General features: G+C 43.3%; 1 protein-coding gene across 3 annotated transcripts in view; it reads right to left on the minus strand.

The window, feature by feature from the left end:
* Window positions 1–1,552: 1,552 nt before the first annotated feature.
* ARHGAP22 (Rho GTPase activating protein 22) overlaps window positions 1,553–27,672 on the minus strand; it is a 126,129-nt gene continuing 100,009 nt past the window's right edge. For all 3 annotated transcript variants that reach the window (XM_075025976.1, XM_075025975.1, XM_075025978.1), the window contains 6 exons: window positions 23,395–23,602; window positions 19,110–19,242; window positions 14,299–14,372; window positions 12,325–12,446; window positions 8,621–9,524; window positions 1,553–4,328 (listed from right to left, as the gene is read on the minus strand). In XM_075025976.1, the coding sequence (XP_074882077.1) occupies window positions 4,100–4,328; window positions 8,621–9,524; window positions 12,325–12,446; window positions 14,299–14,372; window positions 19,110–19,242; window positions 23,395–23,602 (1,670 nt within the window). In that variant the 3' untranslated portion in view covers window positions 1,553–4,099. The remainder of the gene's footprint in view (window positions 4,329–8,620; window positions 9,525–12,324; window positions 12,447–14,298; window positions 14,373–19,109; window positions 19,243–23,394; window positions 23,603–27,672) is intronic.

The following is a 27,672-nucleotide window of genomic DNA, read 5'->3' on the forward strand; positions in this document are numbered from 1 at the left end:
ATGTGCCACAGACTGTTAATATCAAGTGTTTTTGCGAGTGCTGGGAATCCATTCGTACTTCCTTGCTGTTAATTCTAGCTGCCCTCTTTCCTGGAAATACAGCTGCTGAGACCCTGCGTTGCAGGAGGTAAGGCATGGGCCCTCTAGTGCATGAAAGGAGAGCCCCGTCCCTGCGCACTCAGGAAAATCCTTCTCAAAACTGAGAAGCCTGAAGGATCTGACTTCTGAAGACCTCTTACTGGAGAGGTAACTTGGGTGTCAGGACCACTTCCTGCACTGGCACCTCTACTGTGGGGCTAAATCCTAACATAATGCATTTCATTGCCTTCATTTCCAGCAGGGTCTCAGTGTTTCTTTAAACAAACACTCAAGATGCCCTTGAGTTGTGTTTGTCTGTGTGCTGTTATGTTGTCTTTGTGTACATTTTTAAGGGAAAGGTACTGTGACTGTGGGCAGTATGGTGTGGCCTACTTTGTTTCTCTGGACCAGCAATTTGTGAGGTGTTCTAGGACTGTGGCGAGACTCAGAAATGCCCTTGCTTCTTTGTGTAGGTTAGCATAAAGTGCAGCTGATTGCTAGTAATACATTATTATAGAGTGAGGCCTGAGGCAGTCTTAGCTGCCAGGGATTTGTCTGTGGGTGACTTAGGCCCAGAACTGAAACACTCCGTAGTGCTGCTGGTTTGCATGGAACTTGCTAGCAAATGTAGATAATTCAATAAGCTATCATTATCAATTTTCCTTTTCATATGACAAATGCCATGGAGACATACAGAAGATTTTGTTATTCTGTAATGCTGCTGTTTGGCTTTGGTTTGGTTTTTTTTTTAAGCATATGGTTGTGTTGGGTTTCTTTCACTAAAAATTTTTTGCCCTTTTTTTGCCTGCATAATACTGGAAGGGATGTTCCAGGCTGGGAAGATTGCACAGGTAAAGCTGTGGTAAAAATGTATCTACCTGACTCCAGGAGCCTTTTGTCATGTCTTCTTAATACTAACAAACCTGTATCTTGTAAATGCTTGCTAAAAAAGCTGGCACTTTAAATTGGGGTCTGTAATGAGCAAAAGGTCTATAAAACAAGGAGTGTTCTCTTGGATCCATGAAGTTGGCAAATGTGAAGGGGTGGGAAAGGGAGTACAGAAACAGGAGTTAAAGCTGGGAAAGAGTGTTTCATCTTCCTCAAAGGCATAGTGTTTGATGAAGTTGTGTACAATAGCACAAGTGTGTTCCCATTTCTTGCATAATTGCCTATGATGGGAAATGAACATTATGCTCCTGTTGCTGTGCTTTAGAGTTAACATCCTACTGTGGTGCATTTTAGCATGAACTGGGTAGTTTGCAGCTTATTGCAGGCTTTACTGCAGGGGATCATCTTCAGAAGGACCCTGGAATTTATTCCTCATGAACAAGAAAATTGATGTTGCTGGAGCACAACAGTCTACCGGGAAATGGTTAGTTCCATTAATCGGTTTGAGTGGATACAGTTTCATTTGTGATACTGAAAAGAAGAATTAATTTTATCCTGGATGCCCCATTAAGATTATGTAGTGCTACATAGCTGACAGGTGATCCTATCCTGGAGCTGAAGAGTTGGGATAGGTGGGTTTGTTCCCCAGTTCCGCTATACATGTAGCGGTACCTAATTTTAATACTTACAGAAGATCTAGAATTCTAGCTGTGTTTGATTTCACTGAGAGTTAGCCAGCAGTCCTGTTTAGTGCTTGTTGTCTTGCATGTTTGTTTTTTAGGCTCCCAGTCACCACAGCTCAGTTCCTAAGTAAGTTTGTAGTGTGCCAGAACTAAAGGGAGTAGTCTGGACTTGATACAAACACACATAAATAGTCTAAGTGATGTGGGCTGTCAGGATGGGTATAGTGAAAGGTACCCGTGTTGGGGGTAGGAATAAAAGAGGGCATTAAAGTAACCTGGTTGCTCCTACTACTTGGATTGAATGCCTCAGTAGAAACTTCCTTTTTACCAGTCCTGATGTCTTAATTGCAGAGAATTACAACCCAGTTCAGGCCACTCTGTAATATTAAGGTTTATTTTGTGATAACTAGCATGGTACTTAACGGTACCTACCCTGCTGTGTTGTTCCAGCTCAAAATCATTGTTACAACAGTTGCTGCTCACATTATCTTAATGCTGCTGTTTAAAGGCCTGTCATATTCCTCACAGGCTCACTTGTAACTATCAGTAATAATACAAGGCTGGGGCATGGAAAAAAGGCAAGGGTGATGCTGCTGCCTGCAGGTGGCAGGCTGCTCCTGCTGCACACTCTGGTACCTGCCATGCTGCCTCACACCAGGGGCAGTCAGGAATCCAGCACAGCTGAATATGCTGGAAAGAAGGGAAAAATGTTTTGAAATTAACTGAATTAACCTATCCACATGGCTTGCTTTACAACCTTGCTTGACTTGTCTTAACCAGGAAAGATTAGGTTAAAAGGGTTCTTTTTGCTCACTGTAAGTGGTTTACGTTTCTATAGGAAGGAGAAGCATTACAGTGAGGTATAAACAAGTTAACTTCTAGATGTTGAAATTGAAATACTTGGATATCTGCCAGATATCTGCTGGTATGTTTAAAAGCCCATTCTAAGGTTATTTCCAGACAATCAGTTATATTCTTCTCTAGTAAAAGACAGATTCAGGTCATTTTTCTGCAAATACTTAAATAAAGCAAGCACCTTCACTACAATCTGTGCCAGTTCATGTTGTTGTGGCACTTCTCCGTTAAAAGTCTTTTCTCCTCTGAGATGCCTCAGCTGTCAAAGATGCATGCCAAGAAAGAGTGAGTGCTGGGCTGGCAAGTGGAGTTCAGGCTGAATCTGGTGAAACAATTTTCTGTGTGCAGGCTCTGTGTGGCTCAGGGCACTACAAATGTGACACAGAACTTCTCAAAGTCCCTTGAAAAGGGGAAGTCAGGCCTGGCAGCTAGTTACTGGAAATTACAACTTCCCTCTAATGATTTTTCTTTAGTAGAAGTAATGAACTTAGGCTGCTGCGTTGTTTGCAATATACTTCTCCTGTCCCCTCATCTCCCTCTGAACTAATAACAAAAAAATCAACTTGTCACAAGAAATGTTACAAGGCAGCTAAGTGTAAATTGTCCCAGGAAGGTTAAAGTTAGATCCCGACCCTTCCCCCTTTATCTACAGCTCCTCCCCCCCCCCCCCCCAATTGCACTAATTTCTCTTACCATAGGTTTTGCTATTGAAGTTTTATAGATGATAAACCCTCTGCAGTTGGATGTGTTTTGATGATAAGAATCTTTCTTTTCCTACCGTGATGCCTGATCAGTACATATCAACTCAAGAGATTATTTTTTTTTTTGCAGCTAATACTGCTCTATTCTTGGCTCAAAAACCCCCAGATACCTAGGGCAAAATGTGCATATTTAAAGTTCCATTGAGTTTGTGTGGCCAATCTGATTATTAATCACATACAGTTTAGTAAGTTGCATTTTTGTGAAACACTGGAACTGCTTGGTTGGTAAGGGACAATTTTAGTGAATTGTCAAGATTTTGGCATCTTCACCTTGTTTGTAGACTTTGTTTTCACATTATCTTCATAAAATAATGCCACTTTATCAAATGAGAAATGTGAACAAACTTTATATGCAAGTGGGGAGGAAAACCACCTCATTGAATCCATATGCTAAAGCACATTGAATGTGGTGCCATACTGGAATTGCCATCTTCCCAAGCGCAAGCATAGGAGGCCCTCAGCCTCTCCATTGGTTCTGGCCATCCCACCCACCTTGCAGGACTTTCCACTGTCCTTGAGCCAGCAAAAGGATGGTGCAATAAGTTTGAAGATGGCAGCAGTAAAGCTATGGAGACTAGTATCTTTTGATTTGTGGATAAAAAGGGTGCTTGCTCTTTCTTGACAATCTGACATCTAAACTTTCAAGCATTATGTTTAGCAGTCTTTCCCAGCTGGCCCAAATACTACAGCACATGTAAAGACAATGGAGCAAGTGTCACCAAGACTATAATCACTGCAGAATAATTACTCATGATGCATGAGTATACTAGAACAATGTGCAGTTTCACTGGTTTTGCCAGAAATGGAATTTTCTGTGCTGTACGTCAGATTGTTCTACTTGGGGACTTTAGCACTTTGACTCCCAACAGTTAAACACCCTAATGTTGAAAAAAACTCTTCCATTTCCTTCTGCAGGAGGTGATTTCTCCTCTCAGCATCTTCACGAGCACGTTCAGAATTCCTCAGCTTGATCTCCAGCATCGTGTATTTCTTTCGTTCTTGGTCCAGTTCTTCTTCTAACCTAACCACTTGTTTCCTCAGGTCTGCACTTGTTTCTTCAATTCTTAAAATCAAAGGGGAGAGGGAGGGAAAAAAAAAAAGAAGAGGTTTTTTTAAGTGGCTGGATAAATATTGATTGATAGCTATGATAAATGTAAGTTGTTCCACTTAGAACTAAAATATCTTAATTCTAAGAGGAAGTTTTAAAGGAGGTTACTAATTGCCATTTCATTAATGTTGAGTTTAAGAACAGAGACTCCTTGAAAGCTGGAGCCTCCTCTATTTGTATCTTAAGAAAATATGCTCAAGTCTTACAAAACAATGCTTACTTTTGGGCAGCAGACTGAATGGCTGAGGAGATTTATTAACTAACTCCTCAATTAGGCTGAATTCAAATATGTAATTCCACAATAATCTTTTAGCCTCTGTTTTCATCTTGATACTGTGTTTCCCTATATGGATATCCAGTACAGAGGAACATCCTTGGACATCAGATAGGACTGAGGTCGTAGTCCTTCCTCACCATCCATTTTAGGGTATTTTCTGTAAAGTTTGTCACTGACAGTGGGGTAGGGGAATAAAAGTTTTTTATATTGTACAAGATTTTACAAAACCCAACATTTCATATGAGGAAGAAGCTGGAGATTAGACCTTAAATTTATCTGTGCACAAAGCTCTAATGCAAGACTCGGAGCTTTTCTCTAAGGAGGTCAAAAGAACAAGGTTCATCGTTTTTTGATTTGAAACAAGTGCAGAAGGCACATCGCTTACTGTCCTCTGCATCATGGTTCCTAATTGCAAGACAAAGTAGTAGTGTTAATACAGAGGAGGGAGTATATCTAGATAGGAAATTCTGATCACTAGAATATTCAGAAAAGGTGATTTTAAAAATTATGCTTTTCCTAGGAAAAGTTTCCCCCCCTCTAACTTAAAAAAAAAAAAAAGCCAAAAAAAACCCCAACCACCACCTCTTAGGTTCATTGATCAGTATAATACCCAACTGTGAAGGTGGCATGCCTGGCTTCCCTGTGAAACTGTGAATGGGTTATTTTTAGACAAGGTAAGTGGCATGCTACAGCCTCCACAACAAAGAAGAAAAAAGGGGACATGTGTGACAGTCCCAGAAGGGTCTGAATTCCATTTTGTGACCACCAAGAGGCAATCATGCAGGCAATGCGGTGCATTCCCTTAAACTGTTCCTTCACTTACAGCTAATAATGGCAATATGATCATTTTCACAACAAATTAGAAAGTCATACACAGGCACACTGATCACCAAGTCCAGCAGACCAACAGCTGCACTGATGAGAGTACACATTTCTGTTCAATCTCTGCCAAAAACTCCCCATAGCGATGAAGGCAGACTTATCACCCAGATAGCTATCTTCTGTAATATAAGAGGACTCTCCTGAAGCTAGGATGCTTACCCAAACACACGCCCCCTTTATAACATTTTTGTTACATCCTACAACTCTGAGCTACCAATTAAATTTTTTTTCCCACCCCAAAGTTTAGGGGTCAGCTACAGCAGCCTAGACTAGTTGTCCATGTTCTGAATTACATAGGGTCACAGTACTTACTGCATTTCTACATACACAACATAACAGTCCTCTCCAAGGTACTTCCAGTTTCTTAAGAGGCCCAGGTGGTAAACATCAATTACTGAAACTCAACAGAGAATGCCTGATAATTATACTAACCTCGAGGGAGAAATGCTTTGGAACAGACTAGTTACAGGAAGGCCATAAAACTTGCCTCCCTCTGACTAAGAGAGAGAAAATGGGCAGTTGATGATGATAAATAACAGCTTTTCCATCAGCAAGCGTTCCTTACCTCTGCCCCAGGCGGGTACTGACTCTGCTTTCCCTCCACTTATGTATGTGCCAACAAAAAGCTCATATTCCTTCATTAAAACACGCCCGGCTACACACACAGAGTTCTGCAAACCACACAAGCACACATACAATTGTAAAGCAACTAATTATTACTTTTGGGGACTAAATTATCTTCAATAAAATAAAGCTAGTCAGGCAGCCCAAAGTTTTCCTGCTTAGCAGCCTCCCTTCTTTGCTAGTTAGTTCCTGTCTTTCCACAGGAGCAGACTTTCATGCAGTCTCAAAAGGAACATACTTTTCACATGTAAATTGCTGCAGATGTAGTAAAAACACTGCAAAATTTTTGAGAGCTGAAAAACTTGGCTTGAAATTCTTAGACTTGACAGCAAGATCCTTCAGGCTGTAATCCTGAACAGCTGGAGTCATCTTGTTTAATACAAAAAGGCAGTGATTGCATCTTGCCTGGTTTTATGAAACTATTAGCTCATTAGGCATTTTCCTCTTCACTACTTTGCCCTGTGAGACCTGGCCAATTTGTAGTCCTCCCCTCCAGCCACAGTGCTCTCTGTCCCTGTCCAGCTGAAACTGCTCAACAGCTGGAATGAAGAACAGGTAGGTCTTCCTGGATGTCCCCGATGTCAACAGCTGAAGGCCCCATTGGAAAAGTTTTACTGATAAGAGGTGGAAAGCCATCTCTTCCCCCAGGCAGCAGGTGAAAATGTGCAGATACACATTTCCAAGTTTTGCACCGTTGTCTCCTTTCTGTTTATTACTCTCTATCCCTGCAATAAGGCTTGCCAGGGCAGCTCTGCAGAATTATATGCAATGCACATACCCTCATTGCCCTCCCATTTTGCATCAGTAGGGCACCTAAAAAAAAAACAAGCCATGGACTACCACCGTCCTTCACAAACCTTTTCCAACACACCATGCTAGCAAGTGGTGGTGGTCTCATCAGCTCTTCTACACGGAACACAGCAAGGTGGGGGTAAGCTTTTCTCCCACTCTGCGGTATTGGGTAGAAACAGAAATGGCTACGTGGCCTGATTCTCCTTCCAGCTTCACATACCAAGGCAGTGCAATGCAAGAGACAGAAAAGCTGCAGAGGCTGGCATGCCACCACCATAGGAAATCATAAAATAAAGCAGGAAGGTAGCAAGTGAAATTCCTACCTTAACAGCTAGGCCACTAGGAGCAATCGCAGTTCAGAAACATTTTTGAGAAATTACTTCAACAAAAAAGAGGCAACAAACATAGCCTGAAGCCATGCTATACAATTTCTACAGTCATATGTGCTTTTGGTACCATGTTTGGGAGGCTGACTGGAAATTGAGGCATGTAAATGCTACCAGAGTTTTAATAATTGAAGGAGTATAATGTTAACACTTCAACGCACAAAAAAGCTGAGAACTCAACTATTTGAAAGAAATGGGACAACAACCCTTCTTCAGTGCAAAGTACCAGTGCTGCTGAGCCCAGGCCAATGATGATTCTTCTGTATTATAACATGAAGTGCAATTTTGCATATGGCTGTATATTAAAACATATCTAATTCCTTTAAGCAACAATATTTCATGTGCATATTTCCCTGAGTGCTTGCCTGAAAGTCATTCTATTAAGCACTTGCACTCATAAAACTGAATGTACTAACTCACACAAATGAATAAATATGACTTTCTAGTTAATAATACTTTCTACTTCGTACAGCCCTTGCCCTCACATCTCTCCTGGAAACTGGAAGTAATTTTTCTGAGCACAGATCTAAAGTACAGCACCAGCAGTGGCAGTTGTGCAAGTAAACGTCAGAGTGGGCAAAGAACTACACAGTTTGCCTATCTGCTGTACAAGCAGCACCTTGTTGCCACTTCGAGTCAGTGCCTGGCTATACAAGCAAAGGACCACTACATCAAAAATCAAAAGCGAGGTTTCTAGAAGTTCAACACAAAAGGGCTGCTGAAAAAGTTGTAGTAGCTGAGATGCAGTCCCACCACCACCACCACAAAAAAACCCCACAAACCACCAAACCAATCCAGAGAATAGTCAAGATCAGTTTCCTGAAGAATGTTTCTGTTGGGAAAAGCAGCAAGAAGCCCTCAATTTCAGACTGATTTGGTACAAATTTCAGCACCTGTGCAGACCAACGGAGTTCCTTGTTGGGGCCTGACCACCCTGTGCCCCAATCCCTCCCTCCAAGGTGTTTGCTTTGCTGTTTCTCCCAGAACACTGACAAAGAGCAGACTTTGGCATTACCTGTGCAGTTCTGATTCCCAGGGAAAACATAGAAAGTGAAATATTGGAATTCCCTGTGTGACAGAAATCCCATTTTTTTTGATCCCCTCTTAGATCAGAGAGAGAAAAGGTGGATTCAGAGAGCAGTGAGGGAAGAGCATAACCATATCTGCTGTCTCACAGACCCAAATTCCAGGTCTGAGAACCTGACATGCTTGGTAGCCCACACCCACGTGCATACAGGGGTAATGCTGACAGACAACTTCCTCGTCCCCGCTGCAGATGATGTTACCTTTTGATACTAGTCTCATACTCAGTCCTCTGTTTGCTCAGTTCTGTCTTTAGCTCCACCACCAAGCTCTGTAAGGCCCTAGAGCATTTGACAGAGTCTCTGGAAGCTGCAGCCAGGTTGCTCTGTTCACTGCTGCTGCTGCTACATGCTTCAAACCTGTCGATGCTGTTCTCCAGATCTGCAGTCTTGACCTCACTTTGAGACAGTGAGCCCTGAGTTATCCACTCGGTTTTGAGAGAGCTTAGAGCAGAAGAGTCACTGGCCCGGCAGGCTGGGCAGCTGCTGACTGAGTCCATCACAGAGATTTCACATGATGATGTAGACCACGTGGTGCTGGCCATACTGTGTGTGCTAAGGGAGAGGCTGGATGAAGGGACGTTGTCATAAGTAGAGAGCCTCTGGGAAGAACACGAGTCTTTAACTCGTTCCCCAGAGGCTGTCCGGCGGTGGCCTCGGAGGGAGTACAGTCCATTCATCAGCCAGTTCCCACTGGAGGAGAGGTTGGGGATATCTAAGGATGAGCTGCCCAGCTTTGGACTCACAGACCGTGCTCCCTGCTGGCGGAAGGAGTATTTCCACGGAGGCAGCGGCTGCACTCTTTTATTGGGGCTGGTGGCAGGCTGAGTCAATTTGCCACTGTGCTCTGAAGGAGTGTTTTTCACTGCAGGTCCAGGAGCGGTCTCTAGTGCCACAGCACTGCTAGAGGGCAAATCAGTGGGGCTGGGAACACTGTTTTCCAACCTGCTGTCCTCCCCGTCCTCCTCAGAGATCCATTCCACAGTACTGCGCTGGTGTACAGGCCTGATTTCCAGCTGGCTCCCTGGCACATCTGCCTGAGGAACTGCAAAGATTCGCCCCTGTTCACTTATCAGCACTGTCATCAGGTGCTGAACTAGTGAGGTGCCTGTGGGGAGGAAACAAAAGGCAAGCAGTTGATGAGATGTGGAAGACCTCAGATGCTCACTCCCTGTCTGTGAGATGCCCTGGGAGTTCCTTGTGAGGCAGGTCTGTGCACTGCAATGGGTCTGCACAAACAACTGCTCTGGGCCTTTCTGTACAGGACTGCAAGGGACAGGAATCCATTCCCTTTGCTGGAAATGGGGACTGTGAAGGATGCAGGTGTCCAGCTTGTGAATGCAGCTGATTAGCAGAGTACAAATGATCACTAGCAATGATTAATAAATTGGCCTGCTTAAGGACACCATTGAGGATGACAGAGGAGGAGAACACCTAGAAAACAAAAACAGGGCATGTCTGTACCACACCAAGGCATGGGGTTCAGAGCCAGCATCAATCTCCGTGTTTGCATCCATGCAGGACAGCATAGCCCCGTGCAGGTATGCATGCCGGATCCTGAACGCACTAACCTATTTGCTGGGATGGAGCACCTCTCTGCCCAGCTTCCAAAACCAGCAGGTTTCCACAACTATATTGCACCCAGTTTCATAGTCTTAACAGGCCCAGAGCTAGTATTTATTGAAGAACTAGAAATTTCAGCTCAGGCCTTCTGCTGCACTCAGTGTATAGAGAAACTTGCAGAAAGTATGACATCTATACGATAAACGTGCCTGCAGAAGGTGTACAGAAAGTACTTGCAATTATTTAAATCCACAGAAATGAGTTGTCATTGTTTTCCAGTAGAGTAGACCATTATGAACTAATAGAGACCACCACTTACCAAACCTAATACAAAGCACTTTCTACAAAAGAGGAAAACCTTAGAAAGAGCAAATAAGTAATTCTATCTTTAAGCATCATCTGAAATAGAGAATAAGACTAACATACTCAGGGGTTCAAGATAACAGCCTGAATTTAATAATGAGGTTTCAGCCTGATAGCAAGGGGTACTGAGCTCACCTACAACTTTTATTTTATGTCTGTGAATGCAGGGTGAGAAATAAACCTCTCTGGAGATAAAGGCATTCGTAACAATTTAGCTGTCAAACGTCCGATATTTCTATTTGAAATTCATGGTTTACATTTGAAGAGAAACACAAAGTGCTTTTTGTTAAGAATTAGCAGCAGTATTTTTCTGTATCAGCTGTTTTAGCAGATCCATCTTATCCTGAAGCTAAAAAAATTTTATTGAGACTCTTCCTACTTCTCCATTATTTCTATTTAACCAATCTTCTATCCTCCACTAACAATAAAACAAAACATTACCATTGTTGTTGCCTATGAGTATAATGATGAAGTCTAAAAATCCAGTCACTGGATCCCCATTTTTCTACAGTTCAAGTCTGGTAACACAGAATTCCAGGTCAGGTCACTGTAATGTGTTTATATGATGATTAGGAGAGACTATGAGACCACAGCATCTGTGGCACCTGTGCACCTACACACAGTACAAGCACCTCTGCCACCAGCTGAACTACATACTGAAATGCCCAGGGTGAACTGAACCCAAACTTGTCATCTGGACCAACTGAATAAAAAGCACATTGTTAGCCAAGGCTGTTAGAGTCTTATCAACACTGGCCAACTGGCCACTAGGGGAAGGCACAGCATCACACAACAGACTGAGGTTTCAGCTATCCCCACCTTTGTAATACTGAACAATCCAGCATCCGCTCCTGCACTCCCTTTTTCTCCTCCCCACATTTTTGTACCTTCCCCGCTTCAAGGGGAAGGTCTCAAATCTACCCTTAATAATATGGCCCACATCTCTGTGGCAGGCTTTGAGTCCCTGAACAACTACAGTATGCCAGGCCATGCTCTGAACTTGGCCTATTACCTTATAGTGAGTTGCCATCTGTGGGGCACACATCTGCAGTGCCTTTCAGAGGTCACTTGTGCAGAACTAAAGGCACTGCTGCTGCTAAGGTGTGATAATGTTGGCATTCTGTGAAGGATTTCCATCACACGGAACACCATGTCAGCTGTACCCTACAGCTAGGGAGCAGTGCCAGGGCTGAGTTCAGACATCCTGGGCACAGCATCTCCATCTGTACCTAATGCTGGATGAACCTATCAATTCTTTTTGCAGGCTTGCCAAGATCCCACAAAACTTCATGCAAAGACCCTGCTAAAACCTGTACCACAGCAGCTGTGGTCCAGTGCCACCTGGGAGAGGGGCTGTATCCCAGCCCTAGTGTCAGCCAGCCAGCGATCATGCCCTGGGCATTTCCTGACGCATATGGACGTAGGTTATTTTCAAGCTTCAGATTTTTACATCCAAAATTAACAGTGATTTTCAAGTTATTCCTTAGGTTCTGTGAAGTTCTGACCCACACACAACCTGCTTAGAAGACAGCACTTCTATGACACCTAGTTATAGCCACTGCAGCACAGCAAAAACTACAGTACCTCTTTCATTGTGGACTGGATGTCCTTTACAGGGAGCTGTCTAACCACTGAAGTGCACCAATACTAAATGGTAGCAGTTTGTTACTTAAACGTGGTCCTTCTGAAGAACATTCGAGCTTTCATTTTAGCAGTGGGTTCAAAAAGAATTCACATAATAACTTACAACAGGGCAGAAGCATCTCCGTATGGTGGAGAGAAGAGACACTCCTAGGCCAGTGGTGAGTAAGATAACAGAGGCCAACCAGTACATATCCTCATAGGCACTGATGAAAGGGATTGCTTGACTCATTGCTGACTGTGCAGTCAAATGATACAGCTACCAACGAATGTTGGCTTTCAGCATACTCTTACAGCTCCGAAACACAGGTGGTGTGTTATCTTACAAGAGTAGTACCTACCTTCCATCATTGTCACTGGATCTTCCATTTTGGGCCGTAATATATTTGGTCCAAATACTGTAGCCAGGTTCTGGACACTCATCTTGTTAATGCTGGAGTGAGCCTGAACTTCATCAAGGAACCTTGAAAAGCCCCCCCAGAAAAATCAAAGGAGGAGAGGAATAAGTCACTTCTTAGACTGTAGGCATTCTGGGGCAGGAACATTTTTGTCCTGTGTTTATACAACCCTGATTCCTGAAACGCTTCTAGGGACTAAGGCAGCTTAGATACTCAGTAATAACCCCAGATCCCTCCTAGTGAATGAAACAAGAGAGGACAGGATGGCTTCTGCCAGAAGTACCAGCCTACCAGGGATCCAGCCTTCTACTGGGTATGAAAGGACAGATTATCATATTTTTATAGGAATTCTCCAATTACACAGATTAACTTCTGCGAGTTTTCACTTACAGATACAACAGAAGTAAAAAGACATTTCGCTCATCTCCTCATCCCAGAACTAGCAGCCTGTGGAAAGAGCTTGTGGCTTGAATCTAACAAAATACAGAGAAAGAGGTAGCCCAAATGCTTCTTGTGAATGCATCAGCTGGGCAAACATTGACACAAGAAAAAGACCATGCAAGCCAAAGATAGCACATAAAGAAATCCAGACAGACTGGCTATCCATATGTATAAGCTGAAAATCAGCAGAAAGTTTCTAACAATTAATGTTTTTGCAATTTGGAACAGCCTCCCAATAGGAGTTGGAGTAATAGGAAGGCTGTAACAAACACCTAAATAGCTTGTACATCATTAGCCAAGCTGTAAAAAGGACTACATGACAAGCAAACCTACAATAGCAGGAAACAGGACTCAGTGGCCACAAAAGTGAACAGTCTCTCTGTCTGTACTCCGTTTCCTAAACTATTGTTAATTTTTGGATGATTGGATGGGTTTTGGCAGGGAAAAAGTTCCCTTGTCATTCTGCACTACTTGGCAAACTTTTGAATGCTTCTACTTGCAGTATGACTTTTCTAGGCACTCCCATTTTTTCTGCGGCTTTGCCCTGTGGTGGACACTGTGCTTAGACCCCAAAATCCTCAGTTTTCTTCACGAAGTCAGAAGCAAATTCTACTTGCCTTGCCTTTTCTCAGTTCTTCACTTAGAAACATGTATAATTATATTCCCCTACCTCAGCCATTCATGTTTTGAGGTGCTCAGATATTAAAACAAATGGCTATAGAAGCACATAGTGAGGCAAAATAAATTTTTTAAAGCATTCAAAAAACACATTTCAGAAATGCTATCTGTCTGTACACTTGGGAAGGGCTTGACATCTCTTGAATAAGTCATGGGCTTCATGTCAGTGTTTGTGTCTACTGCCTGCTCCAGATGTGCAAATCCCACTTGTCATAAAGGGACTAACTACCACAGAGACAAGAATACAACATAAAGTTCACTACATTGTATCTAGGGTAACAGTCCGTTCCAGCTCCCAAAACACATTCCAGCCCACTTCGCAAAAACTGGGAGAGTCAGCAGAGAGATGAGGTGAGACAAGGCTGTGGAGTCACTGGTACTCCAAGAGGAAGCCACTCCCAACCCCATTTCCAAACTAGAGCTGAGGCCAGACAGGCTATTCTGACTGCATCTGCTACACAGATTGGGTCATAAATCTTCCAGGCGCACAGTACCTGGAAAAAATGCCTTTCTTTACTGGTCTTTAAGTGCTTCTGAAATAAACAATATAATATATAAGTATCATTCATGCATGCTGCCAAGACTGTGGGTGACAGAAATTTGCTTGGCCGATTCTCTTGGATAAACCAAGAGCTTCCTTCAGGCAGGCTGCACATTCACCTCCACATGTTTTACAGGAGCAGTAACTTACATATAAGTGATGTTTGAAGATTCATACTTTCTGAGTAAATTATTTGCATATAATACCAGGCTTACAAAACTTAGTGACTTTTCCAAGCGTTAATTAATTTCACTTACTTGCATATGTATTTGAGGAGGTTGTAGTTGGGTTGGGGCAAATTCTTCACCTGTTTAACCAGTTCCTGGGTACCCTGAGGGACAGGAGAAACAAGGAGAGCTATTAATATAAATGATGCAAAACAGACTTTCCTTCAGTACTACAAAGTCCTCTTTCCAGAGTCAAACCCCTGAACAACAGATGATGACACAAGAAGGCTTTGCTTTAAAAAAGGTGTCATCCAGTGTGTTGTGCCTTACCAAAAAGCCAGTGTCCAGAACTTGATTCAGTTCTCAAAATCAGTGGAAATCCTCCTGTGAACTTTAATGATTGATGTAGAAGTGTTCAATTAGTGAGGCCTGCTAGTCTTCAAAGTCTGCCCACTAGCATTGGTATAAATGTACCAGCAAATGTGCCTTTTCAGCACCTGGCCTATTTGAAATGTTGAGGCGTTGAGTGTGGTATAAATATATTACAGTAATGCTTAACTGAGCAGAGGAGAGTTTTTTCTTAAAAAGTCTGAACAACATTCCAATTCAACTACCTCCTTTTTAACTACTTACTTCCATTTGCAGTCATTCTGAGCTGTGACATACTTCCTCATAAAATTTCTGTCTTTACATTCAAATGTAAGATGAGACATCTGCTGGAGAAATGACTTAAAACCCTGAAGCTACTTAAATCACCTAATGAAAACCTCTGACTCAGAAGGCTATTGTCCTTCCCCAGTCCCAAGCACCACTTGCTTGTTCCTGTCAATGCTGCAGTCGCCCTGGAGATTTGCTTATTTTTTTGAGACAACTAAACCTTTTGTGGGACAACAGATACCCAAGCACATTTGGGAAGAGTGATAGCTGCTAACTAATGATGGAGGGCTGCTAATGGAGAAATTCCAGAAGCAGCTGGTTCCAAGCCAAAGAGGTGCAGTTGGACATTCATTTCAAACCTTCCTCAATTTATTAAGGACTGTTAGGGGGGGAATTCTGTTGGCCAGCCTCTTGCAAGATCTTCCTGATTTCTCTGGTCCAGACAAGTCAGAAAGATCCAGAGAGCAGTCTGTATTCCTGCCTCCATCCTTAACATCCTGAATGTATAGATACTTTTTTATTCTGTATGTCCCAGCACAAAAAGTCCTCTAATAAAAACCTAAAACTTAAAAACAATAAGTCCTTTTTAATTCCTTAGCTTAGAAGTTATGCTGTTTTAACAGTGACAACAATGGAGACACCAATAAAGGACCAGTCACTTTTGAAAATCTCATGACAACAATGGAGAGACCAATAAAAGACAAGTCACTTTTGAAAATCTCAATCCTCTTTTTTAAACTTCTCAAAACTTTTGAATCAAGGACAGCTGCTACTAATGTGAAAGTTAAGGTCAGCTGTTCAGGTCATCCAGCTTTCAAGTAAGGAGTTTGAACTAGAAATAGGTGAGCTAACAGACCTAATTCCCTCTTGAATTTTGCTCTGTAACCCAATTTATTTCAAGTACAGAATTCAGGATGGTATTTGGCACTGTATTTCAAGTGCTCTGAATTAAAATACCATGGCTCCACTGGATGCAAGAGGAGGCTTTGGAACAGAAACTGCAGGCAGTTGTGAACAGCTAGAAACATGACCTAAAGGTACAAGATGCTGCCTGAAAGAAAAAAAAGGTTCTAAAAATTTATCATCCATGCTCTGTCACAATGAATCACAAATGTGGTATTACACAGAGGATATCTTCCTATTCGTCAAGGTACAAACACTTGCCAGGTTAAAAAAAGATTTCTCTCCTGCTGCAGCATTTATCAGCTCTGCCACAGATTTGTACCCACCAACCACCTGACCAACAGATGGCAGAAGGCTGAGCCTAGTAACACCACAGGGAAAGTGTAAAGGAAAACGCAAGCTAGAAACTGCTGCATTATTAACAAATAGCACTGATTGTGCTTATGGCTGCAGCCTAGCAAGCAACAGAGGCACTGCACTGTCATTCATCATGGTGTTTTGCAGTAATAACTCTTACCTCCTCGAAAATCCTGCATGTCTAATTTACCACACATGCGCGCTTTCCAAGGAGTGATCCCAAAACCAAGGATTTTGCAATGCGCATAACAGATCAGCAACAGTTAGGAGCTTCTAGCTGAACAGGAAAACTATCAACACTTCAGATGTTCACCCAAATTCAGACCCCTCTAAAAACTCAAAGCCACATGCTTAGCCCACTGAACTGCTGTGTGCATCTCTAGAGTACAGGCAGCAGTGAAGGCTAAAATACTACCGTGTCAAGTCAGCTCAGACTCAAATGAGGTTTTAGAAATTTGAAGATCTTTCATTCATTCTTACTCTAAAATTGTTTTTCATTTTCAATCCCTCCTCCCAGCCAGTTGGGATCAGAATCAAATCTTTTTTAATGCTGTGGTCCTGCTGAGATACTCGAGAGGCCTCAGCACAGCCCAAGGTCTCTGCTATGTTTCTGTTTGCATTCCAACACCAGAGATTAGTTGGGTGCAGAATGAAGATGAACCACAATCTGAATGAAAAATGGAAAGCTTAGGGCAGTGCTGGAGGTTTTTTTGCTGCAGATGGAGATGAGGCCAAGTGACTATCATAATAATTCCTATCTATGGTCACAATGTAGCAGCATGAGGTGCCAACAATTTTATCTGAAGAGGTATTTTTTTCTTAAGTGCTTCTGTTTTTATTGTGGGGGAAGGAGGGTACAAAACTAAAGAAAATTATATTTTGAGTCCCAAAGTCTAATTCAAAACTTCCAAGTGAAAAATGAAAACAAAATAGTACTTCAAATTAAAACAATAGATTGCATTTTGTTTCCAAATACTTTTTCAAAATGAAATGTTTGATTTTGAAATTCCCTGCTTATCATTTTGTGCTAAAAAATTATGGTTTCAGTGAAACCACATTTTTGAGCAGGGGGATTTTCCATAGCGGGGGTGGGGGTGGGGAGTCAGGCCCTACAGGCTTGGTATGACTTTGTGCTACATCGTGCTCCACGTGCTACTGTACATGCACAGCCTCGCCACCCTCGCTGTGTGCACTCCACCTTCCTTTCTGAAAAAGTAAACAGCCCTTTTTAAGGTACCAGATTTTCCTGACAAAAACAAATGCTTATGTTTACAACAGCAGCTTAACAAGACAACTTTGTACTATCAGCAGTACTGTATTTTGTAAGCTTTCATGTTGGCTATTTAGTGCTCCTCATCGCCTTTCTAATACAAAGAGAGTGCTGCACTACAAGTCATTTCAGTCTGGCCTTGCTTCCACAAAACCAACACAGATGTTGCTTCCCAAACCACTGCAGCCTGTGCAGGCAAAATCGGGCAGACTACATAGTTAATAAGCTGAGCAGTGATATACAATTATGTTTACCCAACTTGGCAGTGTCTCTACTCTTGTGCAATAGTGCTTAATGGATCCAAAACTTCCCAGTCTGCACATCTTATGACCAAAATGAAATGAGCTCCACTGCCTTAGAAATGCTGCCATTTCTTGTGAAATCAGCCGTTGTGCTGTCTGTAACATAGCACCCTGCAGAGATGCCTGAGTTGACTGAGGATAAGGCAGAAAATGAGCAAGTTCTGGAGCTAGTAGCACCTGTACCTATTAAAAAAACAACACTAGTGCACTGACACACTGATGTGGCTGTGCCCAGGATGCAAATGCACATCCATGTGTGGTAATATGCTGTGTCATGTACAGAAATTTGCTTTCTCAGAGATGGCTAGAGGATACATCATGTGAGTACAGGTAGTGGCAAACTTGCCTTTTATCTGTAAAAAACAACACTACCAGATATGCTACATTTGATGCATGCAGACAAGTATCTTTCTACGGGCATCATGAAGGACTGAATCTCCCCAGAGCCTTCTGCCACTTGAACTAAAGGTGAACCCCAGGCTCTCAGTAAAGAACAGTTTTTACAGTCCCCACCAGAGACAAAGATGTGAGCACACTCTTCAGGCCACACACAGAAAAGGGACGGAACTGTGTACTGTGACTGATAAGCCCTCAGGCCTTTGTTTCTTTAGCTGACACTAGTAACAACCCTTACAGCTTCTTTAAACCTCTGTTTTAGAAGGTGGCACAGTTCCACCCACATAAGACCAGATCCAACGTGCCTTCACAATCAGCAAAGAGCTCAGGCATCACTACGAGAGGAACAATATGGATGAAACAGATCAATCAATCATATTGTAAATTATCCTGCTCCTCCCAAGCAGTGAATCAAAATTTCCATGATTGCCACAGACTTGGAGGTTTTTGTCAGCCCCTTCCCTTGCCTGGAAACCAAAGACAGGAACATCATAAGAATGTTCTGGCAAAGTATTCATAGCATTATCTCCCCCATTCTGGGATATCATAGCCTGTCCTTTTGTAGTGTCTCTCCTCTGAGAAATACAAAGACCATCGCACTGATCAATGTCTCACCCACCAAAAACTTTGGGGAGCAGAACACGCTGTTCTATGAAACTGAAAACACAGAAAAAGGGAGTGACTTCATACAGCTTGCTAATGAGTCAACAGCAAGGCTGGGAGAGGAACTCAGATCTCTCCTACCTTGCATCTCTTGCTGATTACGCTACAGAATGGCTTTGTTCAGCAGCAAGAAGCACCAGGCTTCAAGACTGACTTCAAAAAAGCTCCTGCTTCAAGCAGAAGCCTGTGATACTAACGCCCAATTCACAGCTTCAGGAAAATTCAGGGGAAGGTTCTCAGGAACTTCATTGATTTGAATCAGGACTGAAGAGTGATGAGAAGAAAGCTGTACTACATTGAGTCTTGGGAACAGCCTTCAAGGTAGAAGGAGGCAGATTGGAAGGATCACTGACCTCTCCCTCATCTTTTGAGAGTAGCTGTCCACAAGAAAGAAAGTCTTCATATTTGGCAAAGGGGATGACAGGCTCTGGCAGCTCTCGAAGGTAAAGCTTCAGGAGGGATGCCACAGTGTGAACATCTGTGTTGCTGCAATAGAGAAGAGGGAAGGAAATTTAGAAACCCACAGTACCCCAAAGCTTGATGCCTTTCACGAGGGTGCATCAAGGTCCCTCTTAGGGACAGGGACAAAGTAGGCACATGGAAGGAAGCTGTTCTACCAGATGTTTGTACTAGGCAGGAGGGTCTACCTGGGAACAAGGAAAATTTCCCATTTTGTCAAGATATAAATGCATCTCAGGCAATATAGGCAGTGGAAGGGATATGTCCATGATACTGCTTAAGGTAGGGTGGTGCTGTGGTTCCTCAGACAATGTGGATCAGGAATGTGAGCAATACAGTCCAGGCAAGTGCACAGTGATCACTTAGCACTGACAATAGAGCTCTGCATCCTTGTGCAATCAAACATAACCTCTGATTCTCTCACTGATCCCTCCTGCCTGATACTCTCCCCAGCCAGCACCTACCTGCGTCTGATGAGCCAGGCTCCCAAGTGTCTGTCTCAATCATTTGGAAAAAAAACAGAGGAAGATGTATTTCCTCCAGGCCCTCTATTGCCTTTTGGCACGCTGCCCAGCTTGTGAGTCACATCTCCTCTCCCAGGCTGGGGTATCTGGCATTTCCTAGCCTATCTGTTTTGCTGGGGTACCAGCTTTTCTTTTCTCTCCCGCTCCAGGAACTTCTTTTTCCTCTTCTCTGTCCTTTGCTTTAAATTGGGGATGAGATGTCAGATCCCATCATGAAGATGCACCTAGTCTTCCCTTTCCATTTCCTATCCAGCTTTTGATGCATGGCAATACCTCTCCCTCATTCCAAGTCTCCTATTGTACAACTTAATCTTTGCAGATGATCTCCTTAAAGGTTTCAACCATTGGAAGTCTAAACAGATTCTGTCACCAGCTCCCTGCTACCTACCATTGCCCTGACAGTCTTTAAAGAACCTGAGAAAAACACGGGGCAACAGAGCTTCAAATCCTCACCTCTATCTAAAAGCTGAATCTCTTCTGCTTAGTATGTTTTTAAACATTTTTGGAACACACAGCTAAAACAGGAAAAATTACAACAGGAAGCTGCCAGCAGCTACCACTTGCTACTGATCCTGATAATGCTATTCGTATTAAACAGCTCTGCCATATTTGAGAATACCACAGTTTCACATAGTGGTTTTCTTCAGTTGATTATGAATGCCTTATAAATTAGGTCAGTACCCTTATTCTTTTTTATGTTTTTTTAGTGTGGAGTTTCGGGCTGGGACAGTGGATATGACTAACACTCAGAAGCAGAGCCCAGACTACAGCTTCAGGTCCACTGGCTGCAGTTACTGTTTCATCCACAAGGCCATGTGAAATCCAGCCAAACTTCTGGTGGCATGGAAGTCCAATAGGAGCAGACTGCTGTAGATGCTTCCAAAACAGCAACACCTGGCCATTCATAAGAATATACATATGCATTTAAAATCCAAATTGGAAAGGTAAGCCTTTTAAAAATAAATATTTTAATTACCAGTCATCACAGAGATCTGATCCACCATGGGCAGGCAGGCTCTAGCATTTGGAAGATCACTGTAGACAGAAAAGACATCTAAAAGCACTGACTGCAACTAGGAAGAAGAAAGGATATTCCTTTCACTGCACCTGATTTGGAAACAAGCATATGGATTTTGCACTTGCAGAAAATACTTGCCGCTGCCTAGGTATCCTAGGCCATACATGGATAGCTTTAGTTGCACATAGAGAAAAATAATTCTTGCTAGGAAGAGAAGCATTTCACTTAGCCAGGGTGGAACTGCCTCTCCCTCATAGCTGTCTGTGACTATACATATCAAAGAGGAGAGAGTTGGGCCTACAAGTGGCAGTGGACATGGTGGAAAGAGCAACAGGCAATGACTGGGGGGCCCACAACTGTCACACTACTTGGGTACCCCTAGGCTTGCCTCCTTTAGTTCTGTACTGAACCTTCAGTTATCGCGTTTCAAATCAACTACCCAAAAGGCAGGCATTCCTTCATGGAGATCTTTACTGCCTCTGTTAAAGGTGAGACTTAGCACTGATCTACTTATCCAGTGCAAATGCCTATGGAAATAAAGGTGCTTTCTGCTTTAAAAATGCTGGGGGAAGGCTTGGCTTGTCTTCATGGCAATGAAGTTAGTATGGATTAGACTAAAGTAAAACATGAAAATGAAACTGTCATTCCTAATTAATTCCTTCCATAGATACTCCTGTTCCAGAATATGAGCATTTTCCAAAATAACTTTGTTCAATTCCACATGAACTAAGATAATTCTAATTCTGAATTAGAACACCCAGACATTCAGTTAAAAATACAAAGGCTTTGTTTAAGAGATGATGAAGTGAGACAATCTGATGATTTCAAACTTTATTTTTTCATGAAAATATCTCTAAATATTTAACACTTTCATTTGGGGAGCAAATACTGACTGTGGTTAAGAATCAAAGAAAGGAAGATGGGTGGTCTGGGAAGCTGAGAGGCGGGAAGAATTAGAAGAATGTTCCAAATAAACTCTAAGGATATATATACTTCCCAGGATGAGACCGAACACTGTGCTGCCCGTACAGTAGAGTGCTAGCTCTTCCTGCAGCAGTAGGCAGGGATGCTATTGGCAATGTCAAGGCTGGCTGCAGGTCCAGGGGAAGTGATCTCCTAGGTTAATGTGCTGGCAATATACCAGATGCTGCCTGCATTACCTGGGAAAGTGGTGCCAGTGAGTTCTGGCAAGAAATGGAGCCAGGTCTCCAAGCCAAGATCCCAGATCTGATCCCACTTCTGGACCTGTGACAGAGATCAGGCCAGATCTATACAATGGCCTTGGATCCAAATATCCCTGGAGTTCAAGGTCTCTGTTAGGGTCAAGGCCCATTTCTCAAAGCACTGTTTAGGTTAGCACAATGCCAACCTTCACTCTGAGTAGGGTGTACACATGAGAGAGGGAAGGAAATGTTAGTTGCAGAGTAAGGACAGGGTTTGGCTGCAAGGGCCCCGAGAACATCTGCCCTCTTGATGATTTGATTCCCTGGGCTCAGGGCCAACGTAAAGATAGCGCAGCTGAGCGTTGTTCCCTTGGACTGAGCACTCCGAGCCAGGGCTGACACTCTTCCCATGGGAGCCGATACTAAGCTAAGCCTCTACTGTTTATCCTTTGTCTGAGCTACAACTCCCACTGCCTCACTGCCATGTCTGTGCCTGGCTACAGACCCTGTTGATCTGGACCTGGACCCTGATTCATGGACGAATTACCTTCCCTGATCTTGGACCTGCCTTGTCACTATGGGCTTGCCTGGTGATCACTGGACTGTGTCACTGCCTCTGCCAGCCTTGTTACCACACTTGGCTCCTGGCTCACGTTGCTTTGTGGAGCAGCTGGCCCTTGCTGCTCCCTGACATTGGCATGGTCGGTAGGACAAAAAGGCAGCTAGCATGTCTTTGTACCAGGCAAGGAGTGATTATGGCAACATTTTTATACTGGGAAGAAAAATGCAAAATTGCCATTTTTATTTCAGAAACATTTGACTCAAGTTTTGTTGAAAATCAAAATATTTTCAAAACCAAAAGATCAGTTTTGAAATAAATGTTCCATCTCAGCTGCTGAAATTGTAGACCAAAAAAAAAAATTTGGCCAAGAATTCTTCTGGGGTCAGAAAGTGCTTTGTTATGACATGCTGACCAATTCTATACATGGCACATATAACGGCCAGTGAAGATGTGCAAGATGGTGGTGACTATTCTGAAACCTGGTGACAAAGGAAGAGGCGAGATATTGCCCCTGGGCAGATCTGCTGTGGCTGCTGCAAGGGAGAATGCAACATCTGAAAGCAGTAGAACACCTAGTTCACCTCTGTCATATCCATTTCTACAGTGGGATCCCACCAACTGCTGAGTATGCCGCACCCAAACCTAGCAATGCATTTCATTCAACATGTGCTTAAGCTGAAACACTGGAGTAGCCCCGCCTAGATTAACGGGCTCAATTTCTCTCTCTGCTCAAACACTTAGCTGAATGAAGGCCTCGGCACCCAACACCATGCAGGAGAAAGCCCCAGCAGCACTTTAAGAGAATGATGGTGTGGAAAGAACATGTAAACTAGGATAGCCACTGCAAGGCTATTTCTGCCAGATTTTACATGCCACAGGCAAGCCAGCCTGTATTTGGTGATGTCAACTCACCTGTCAAAAAGGGGCTTCTCTCCACAGTCAAAAGAATCCTGCAGATCTTTGACAAGGTTGGCTTGGCCAGGCATTCGAAAGAGCCCCTCCTCTGTAAGACCTCGCTCCCGAATAAAATCCACACACTGTTCCACCAGCAGTGGGGCCAAGCGCTGGCCATACTTCCTCTCGTACTGTACGGTGTCCTCCAATCGCTGTCCAAAGATCCCTGCCAACAGAGAGCAAGAGAGACAGCTGGGTGTCAGCTTAAACTCTTTTTGAGCTATTGCTCAGTGCATACAATGAGGGAAACTTTCACATGGAGGGGGTCAACATGTGTGAGGGTCCAGTTTCTAACAGACTCAGAAGAATAAAATTATTTTTAAACTAAGAATTACATGCCAAGTGACTTTTTTTCTTAAGTGCTTCAAACTATCGTCTGCCCTAAGCCAGTTTATATCTCATTATACACAAGGAAGGTGGGGTTAAGATTATGTTCATGGTTATCTGCAGCTGTGCTGAATCTGGATTAAGCAATTATACTTCCATTGCATGTTCTGTCCCAAGAATGCCAAAGCATAGGCTACACTGACTTTATGGGACACGATTCCTCTCTGCACGCACCTACCTCTTAGCTGTCACACAGTTACCCTTCATTACTTTGCAGGTGCCCAGTCCAAAAGGTAGCAATCCCACTAGCAGGAGATTGCTAACATGACAGAATACAGTTGTCAACATTAAAACTAGCTATTGTGAAAATCGCCCACCATCCTGCAAGCTTCTAATTTCTATTTCTTTTCCTTTCAATAAAATTTCTGAATTAAAATTAAAGCACAGAGTAAAACGCATGCAAAATACATTGCATTGCCCTTCCTACTAAAACACGTGTGCTGTACTTCTTGCACCTTGAAAATATCAGAAGCACCAGATGCTCTAAAACCAGACTGGCCTAATTAACTCTTAAGTCAGATCTATTAATTATCCCCAAGTATGAAGCACTGTCTCTCTCTCTGGGGAAACTAGAGTTCCTGGTCTATACCAGCTGCTGAATGCCACTATTAGCACCAGATCTTTTCAACAACACAGAAGGGGCTCAGGCTGTAAGACCCAGAGGTCTCAGTTCAATCCCTGCCACTAGGAGACGACTCCATCTAAAAGGACAGCTACTGAGTTGTGTTCTGAAACCCTAATTCTAGCACCTTGCAAGGTGTGGTGGAATCAGGGAGGAGAGCATCTAAGTTAACCATATTTTGGTAATAAGAATTCAGTGAGAGAGAGAATCCCAGAATCTACTCAATATCAGATGAGACCAGACCATAGCAGATAGGAAATTCTATTCAAAGATTTCTCAAGGCAATAGGAAGCTTTCTACTGATACCGAAGAGCTTTAGATCACGCATTCAGTGCTTAGTTAATCTTGCTGGTCTGAAAAAAAAAAGCAGCATGCAATATTGGAGTTACACTGTGTTTACAACCAACAGCCCGAAGGAGTGTTTAATGGATGCATGCATATGCTTATACCAGGCCAGGGAATTTGGTCATTTCTTAAGGGTCTACTTACCTTCCTGCTAGTAACCACATTTTCCATTTTCATTTTAGTCCTATTTTCATGGGAAGCTGATAACTCCTGGCAGGAAGTTTCCTAACCACCATTCACTGTCCCTCATGGGACACATCATGTCAAACCATACCTGCTCTCTATATTCAGTCCAACCCTGCTGAACCCTCAGAGAAACAAACCTTTCACTATCAGTTTCAACTCCCTGAATGAAGCATGCAAGAAGGATCCTAAAGTCCAATTTCATTTTCCTGCCAGTTTGTTATACATCAGAAGACAGAAACCTTCCTTACACCCCAGCCTACGCAACTGCATTACAGTATCAGAGCTGGAGGGCCATGAAGACTCTTGAAGGAAATTCCCTCCTTATCCTGGCAGGAAGGCATGCCCTGGAGCATGGGAGTGATTTATCTTTATCACTGGAAATATTGCTTTTCTTGCAGAGGAAAGATTTTACTAGTTCTTGTTTCTAATCTGTTTGAATTTTCACTGAGATGGGTGTCTCTGAAGTCACATTCTAGGACAGGGAATCTCTTCCTGCTTTTGCACAGGTTGCTTTGTAATCTCATCATATAATCCGTGCTGTCATGACAGGGCACAGCAGAACTGCTTGGTATGTGGGGCTCAGCGTTCTTCAAGGATTTCCAGGGCACTTACAGCCATGAAAGAACAAGCTTTTCAGCCCAGTTTCTCAGATAACTTCCAAATCCAGATCACAGCTGAAAAAGTGAAGTCTCCTTAGCCTGTTCATCTCAGCCTCTCTGCTAATCCAGCTCACAGGGGAGTAACTCGCAACGTTGCATATCATAGAAATACACACAGGAATGATCCAGGTAACAAGAGTTGCAAGCTACAGTGCAGGTCCTTCAGCTGTGAAAAGCTGAGCAGAAACATGTGTTCTGTCTAACCTCCCTCATGCTATTCTGCTAGTGACCATTTCTGCCTCTTCCTTCGACCTCAATGTTTGATCCTGGGCCACAGGCCAATGTAAACCAAGGTCCTTCAGCATTAGTTATGGCAAGCTTGGGTCAGACCCTAAGCTGTGCACCTTAGAGACAAAAAACCTCCATATCCTATTACCAATCTCTGAGCCAGGCTTCCTCCCACCAAACCCATCTATTTCCTTAAAATGATACATGGCGTTGACTCTTCTAGATGCAAGACAGAGAGGTTTAGGGGGAGGTCAGGCTGTGGTGGATGTCAGGGCAATTACAGGATAGCAGCCCTGTTTTCTCAAATCTCTACTTGTTGAATCATAGCCCTGCTTCCTAAAGGACCTGTCTAGAGAAGGCTCTGGGAAAGGTAAATGCTCTGCATTCCCCAGGTATAGAGCACAGAGAGAATGTTTTTCAGAAGCTCATATTCTGGTGTTCTAGACTTAGCTCAGAGCAAGGACTAAAGCAGTGTCAGACACATGTATGCAAGCACACAGAGAACAACCACACACATAACCTCCACTTGCAGTGTGAAGCTTTATCTACATTTCCCTAGCTTTGGCTGGTCTATGGCCAGCAACATGCTTTAATACATTTCAGGCAATATCAGTCCTTGCCTTCCCAGTCAATTTGGATCACAACAGCAGTAGCTTTCTGCAAGTACAATCAACCTGTCAGTGACTCCTGCAGTTGACTGCAGCCAAACACAGACCACTGATACAGAGGTTAAGGAATGTGACGCTAAGATAACAGAGATAGAAGGGTGACCTGCTTTGAGATTCAGAAGGAGCAGCAGATGGACCTTTCACAAGCACAGTATTAACATTACTGTGGGTGTGTGCTGCAGAACCAGATGCTGGGGACCCTGTCTTTCCCCCTTCTTCAGGCATGGAGGTTGGTAACACCTTTTTCTCCTGGATGGAAACAGCGATCTTTGGAGGAAAAAAAGGCACTGTAATATTCTTCTACTGCAATACTGCTCATCTCCCTTCACACCATTTCAAATAGGTAACAAGAAAAACCAGCCATGAAACCAAGACTGACATGAGTGACGATGAAGCTGATCTACCTATCATATGATGAGTGAAAGGAGCTAGCACAAGCTTGTGTTACAGTGTGTGCCGAAAGGCTGTGCAGGTGAGATCACACAGCCCTCATGGGTAATTTTTTGCTGAGGGGAAGAGAAGACCCTGAAGCCATTGCCAGGGTGAAAGACTTCTCTCAGCCCAGCTCTCTTGGCTGCCTCCCACCTTAGTTTGGCAGCCCAACTCCAATTGCAGATCTATGTTTTCTCTTTCCTTCAACCCTGACCCCTAATTTTCCAGGGAAGCACTAGAAAAGGTCACCAAGCATCACGCAGACAAAATATTTCACCCAAGCCAAGTCTATTGGTAACTGCAACTTCCCTTTGCAGCCCCAATTACACTGCAGCTCTATGCTTTTTCTTTCTCTCTAGGCTAGCCCTAATTTTTTTTGCTGAGCCATAGACAAGGACCCCCCCAGCTGCTGCTCAGAAGAAACACTGCTCCCAGACCAAGTCTTTTGGCAGTAGGAGCATTAGGGCTGGGCTTTAGAGAGAGAAAGCACAGAGCTGCAGTTAGAGTGAGGCTGGAAAGCTGGCCTTGGAGAAATTGTTCATCTGTGCAGTGGCTGCAGAGCTTGTCCATGGCTTAGAAAAGGAAATTAGTGCTAGGGTTCAGAGAAGGAGCAAGCTAAGAGCTGTCTTTGGAGTGGGGCTGGAAAGGGACTGTCAAAGGCAAGTTAGAGTTGCTAACAGTTCTGGGCTTGTGGAAATCTTTCATCTGG

The sequence above is a fragment of the Buteo buteo genome, chromosome 4 (genome assembly GCF_964188355.1).
Source record: "Buteo buteo chromosome 4, bButBut1.hap1.1, whole genome shotgun sequence".
NCBI lineage: Eukaryota > Metazoa > Chordata > Aves > Accipitriformes > Accipitridae > Buteo > Buteo buteo.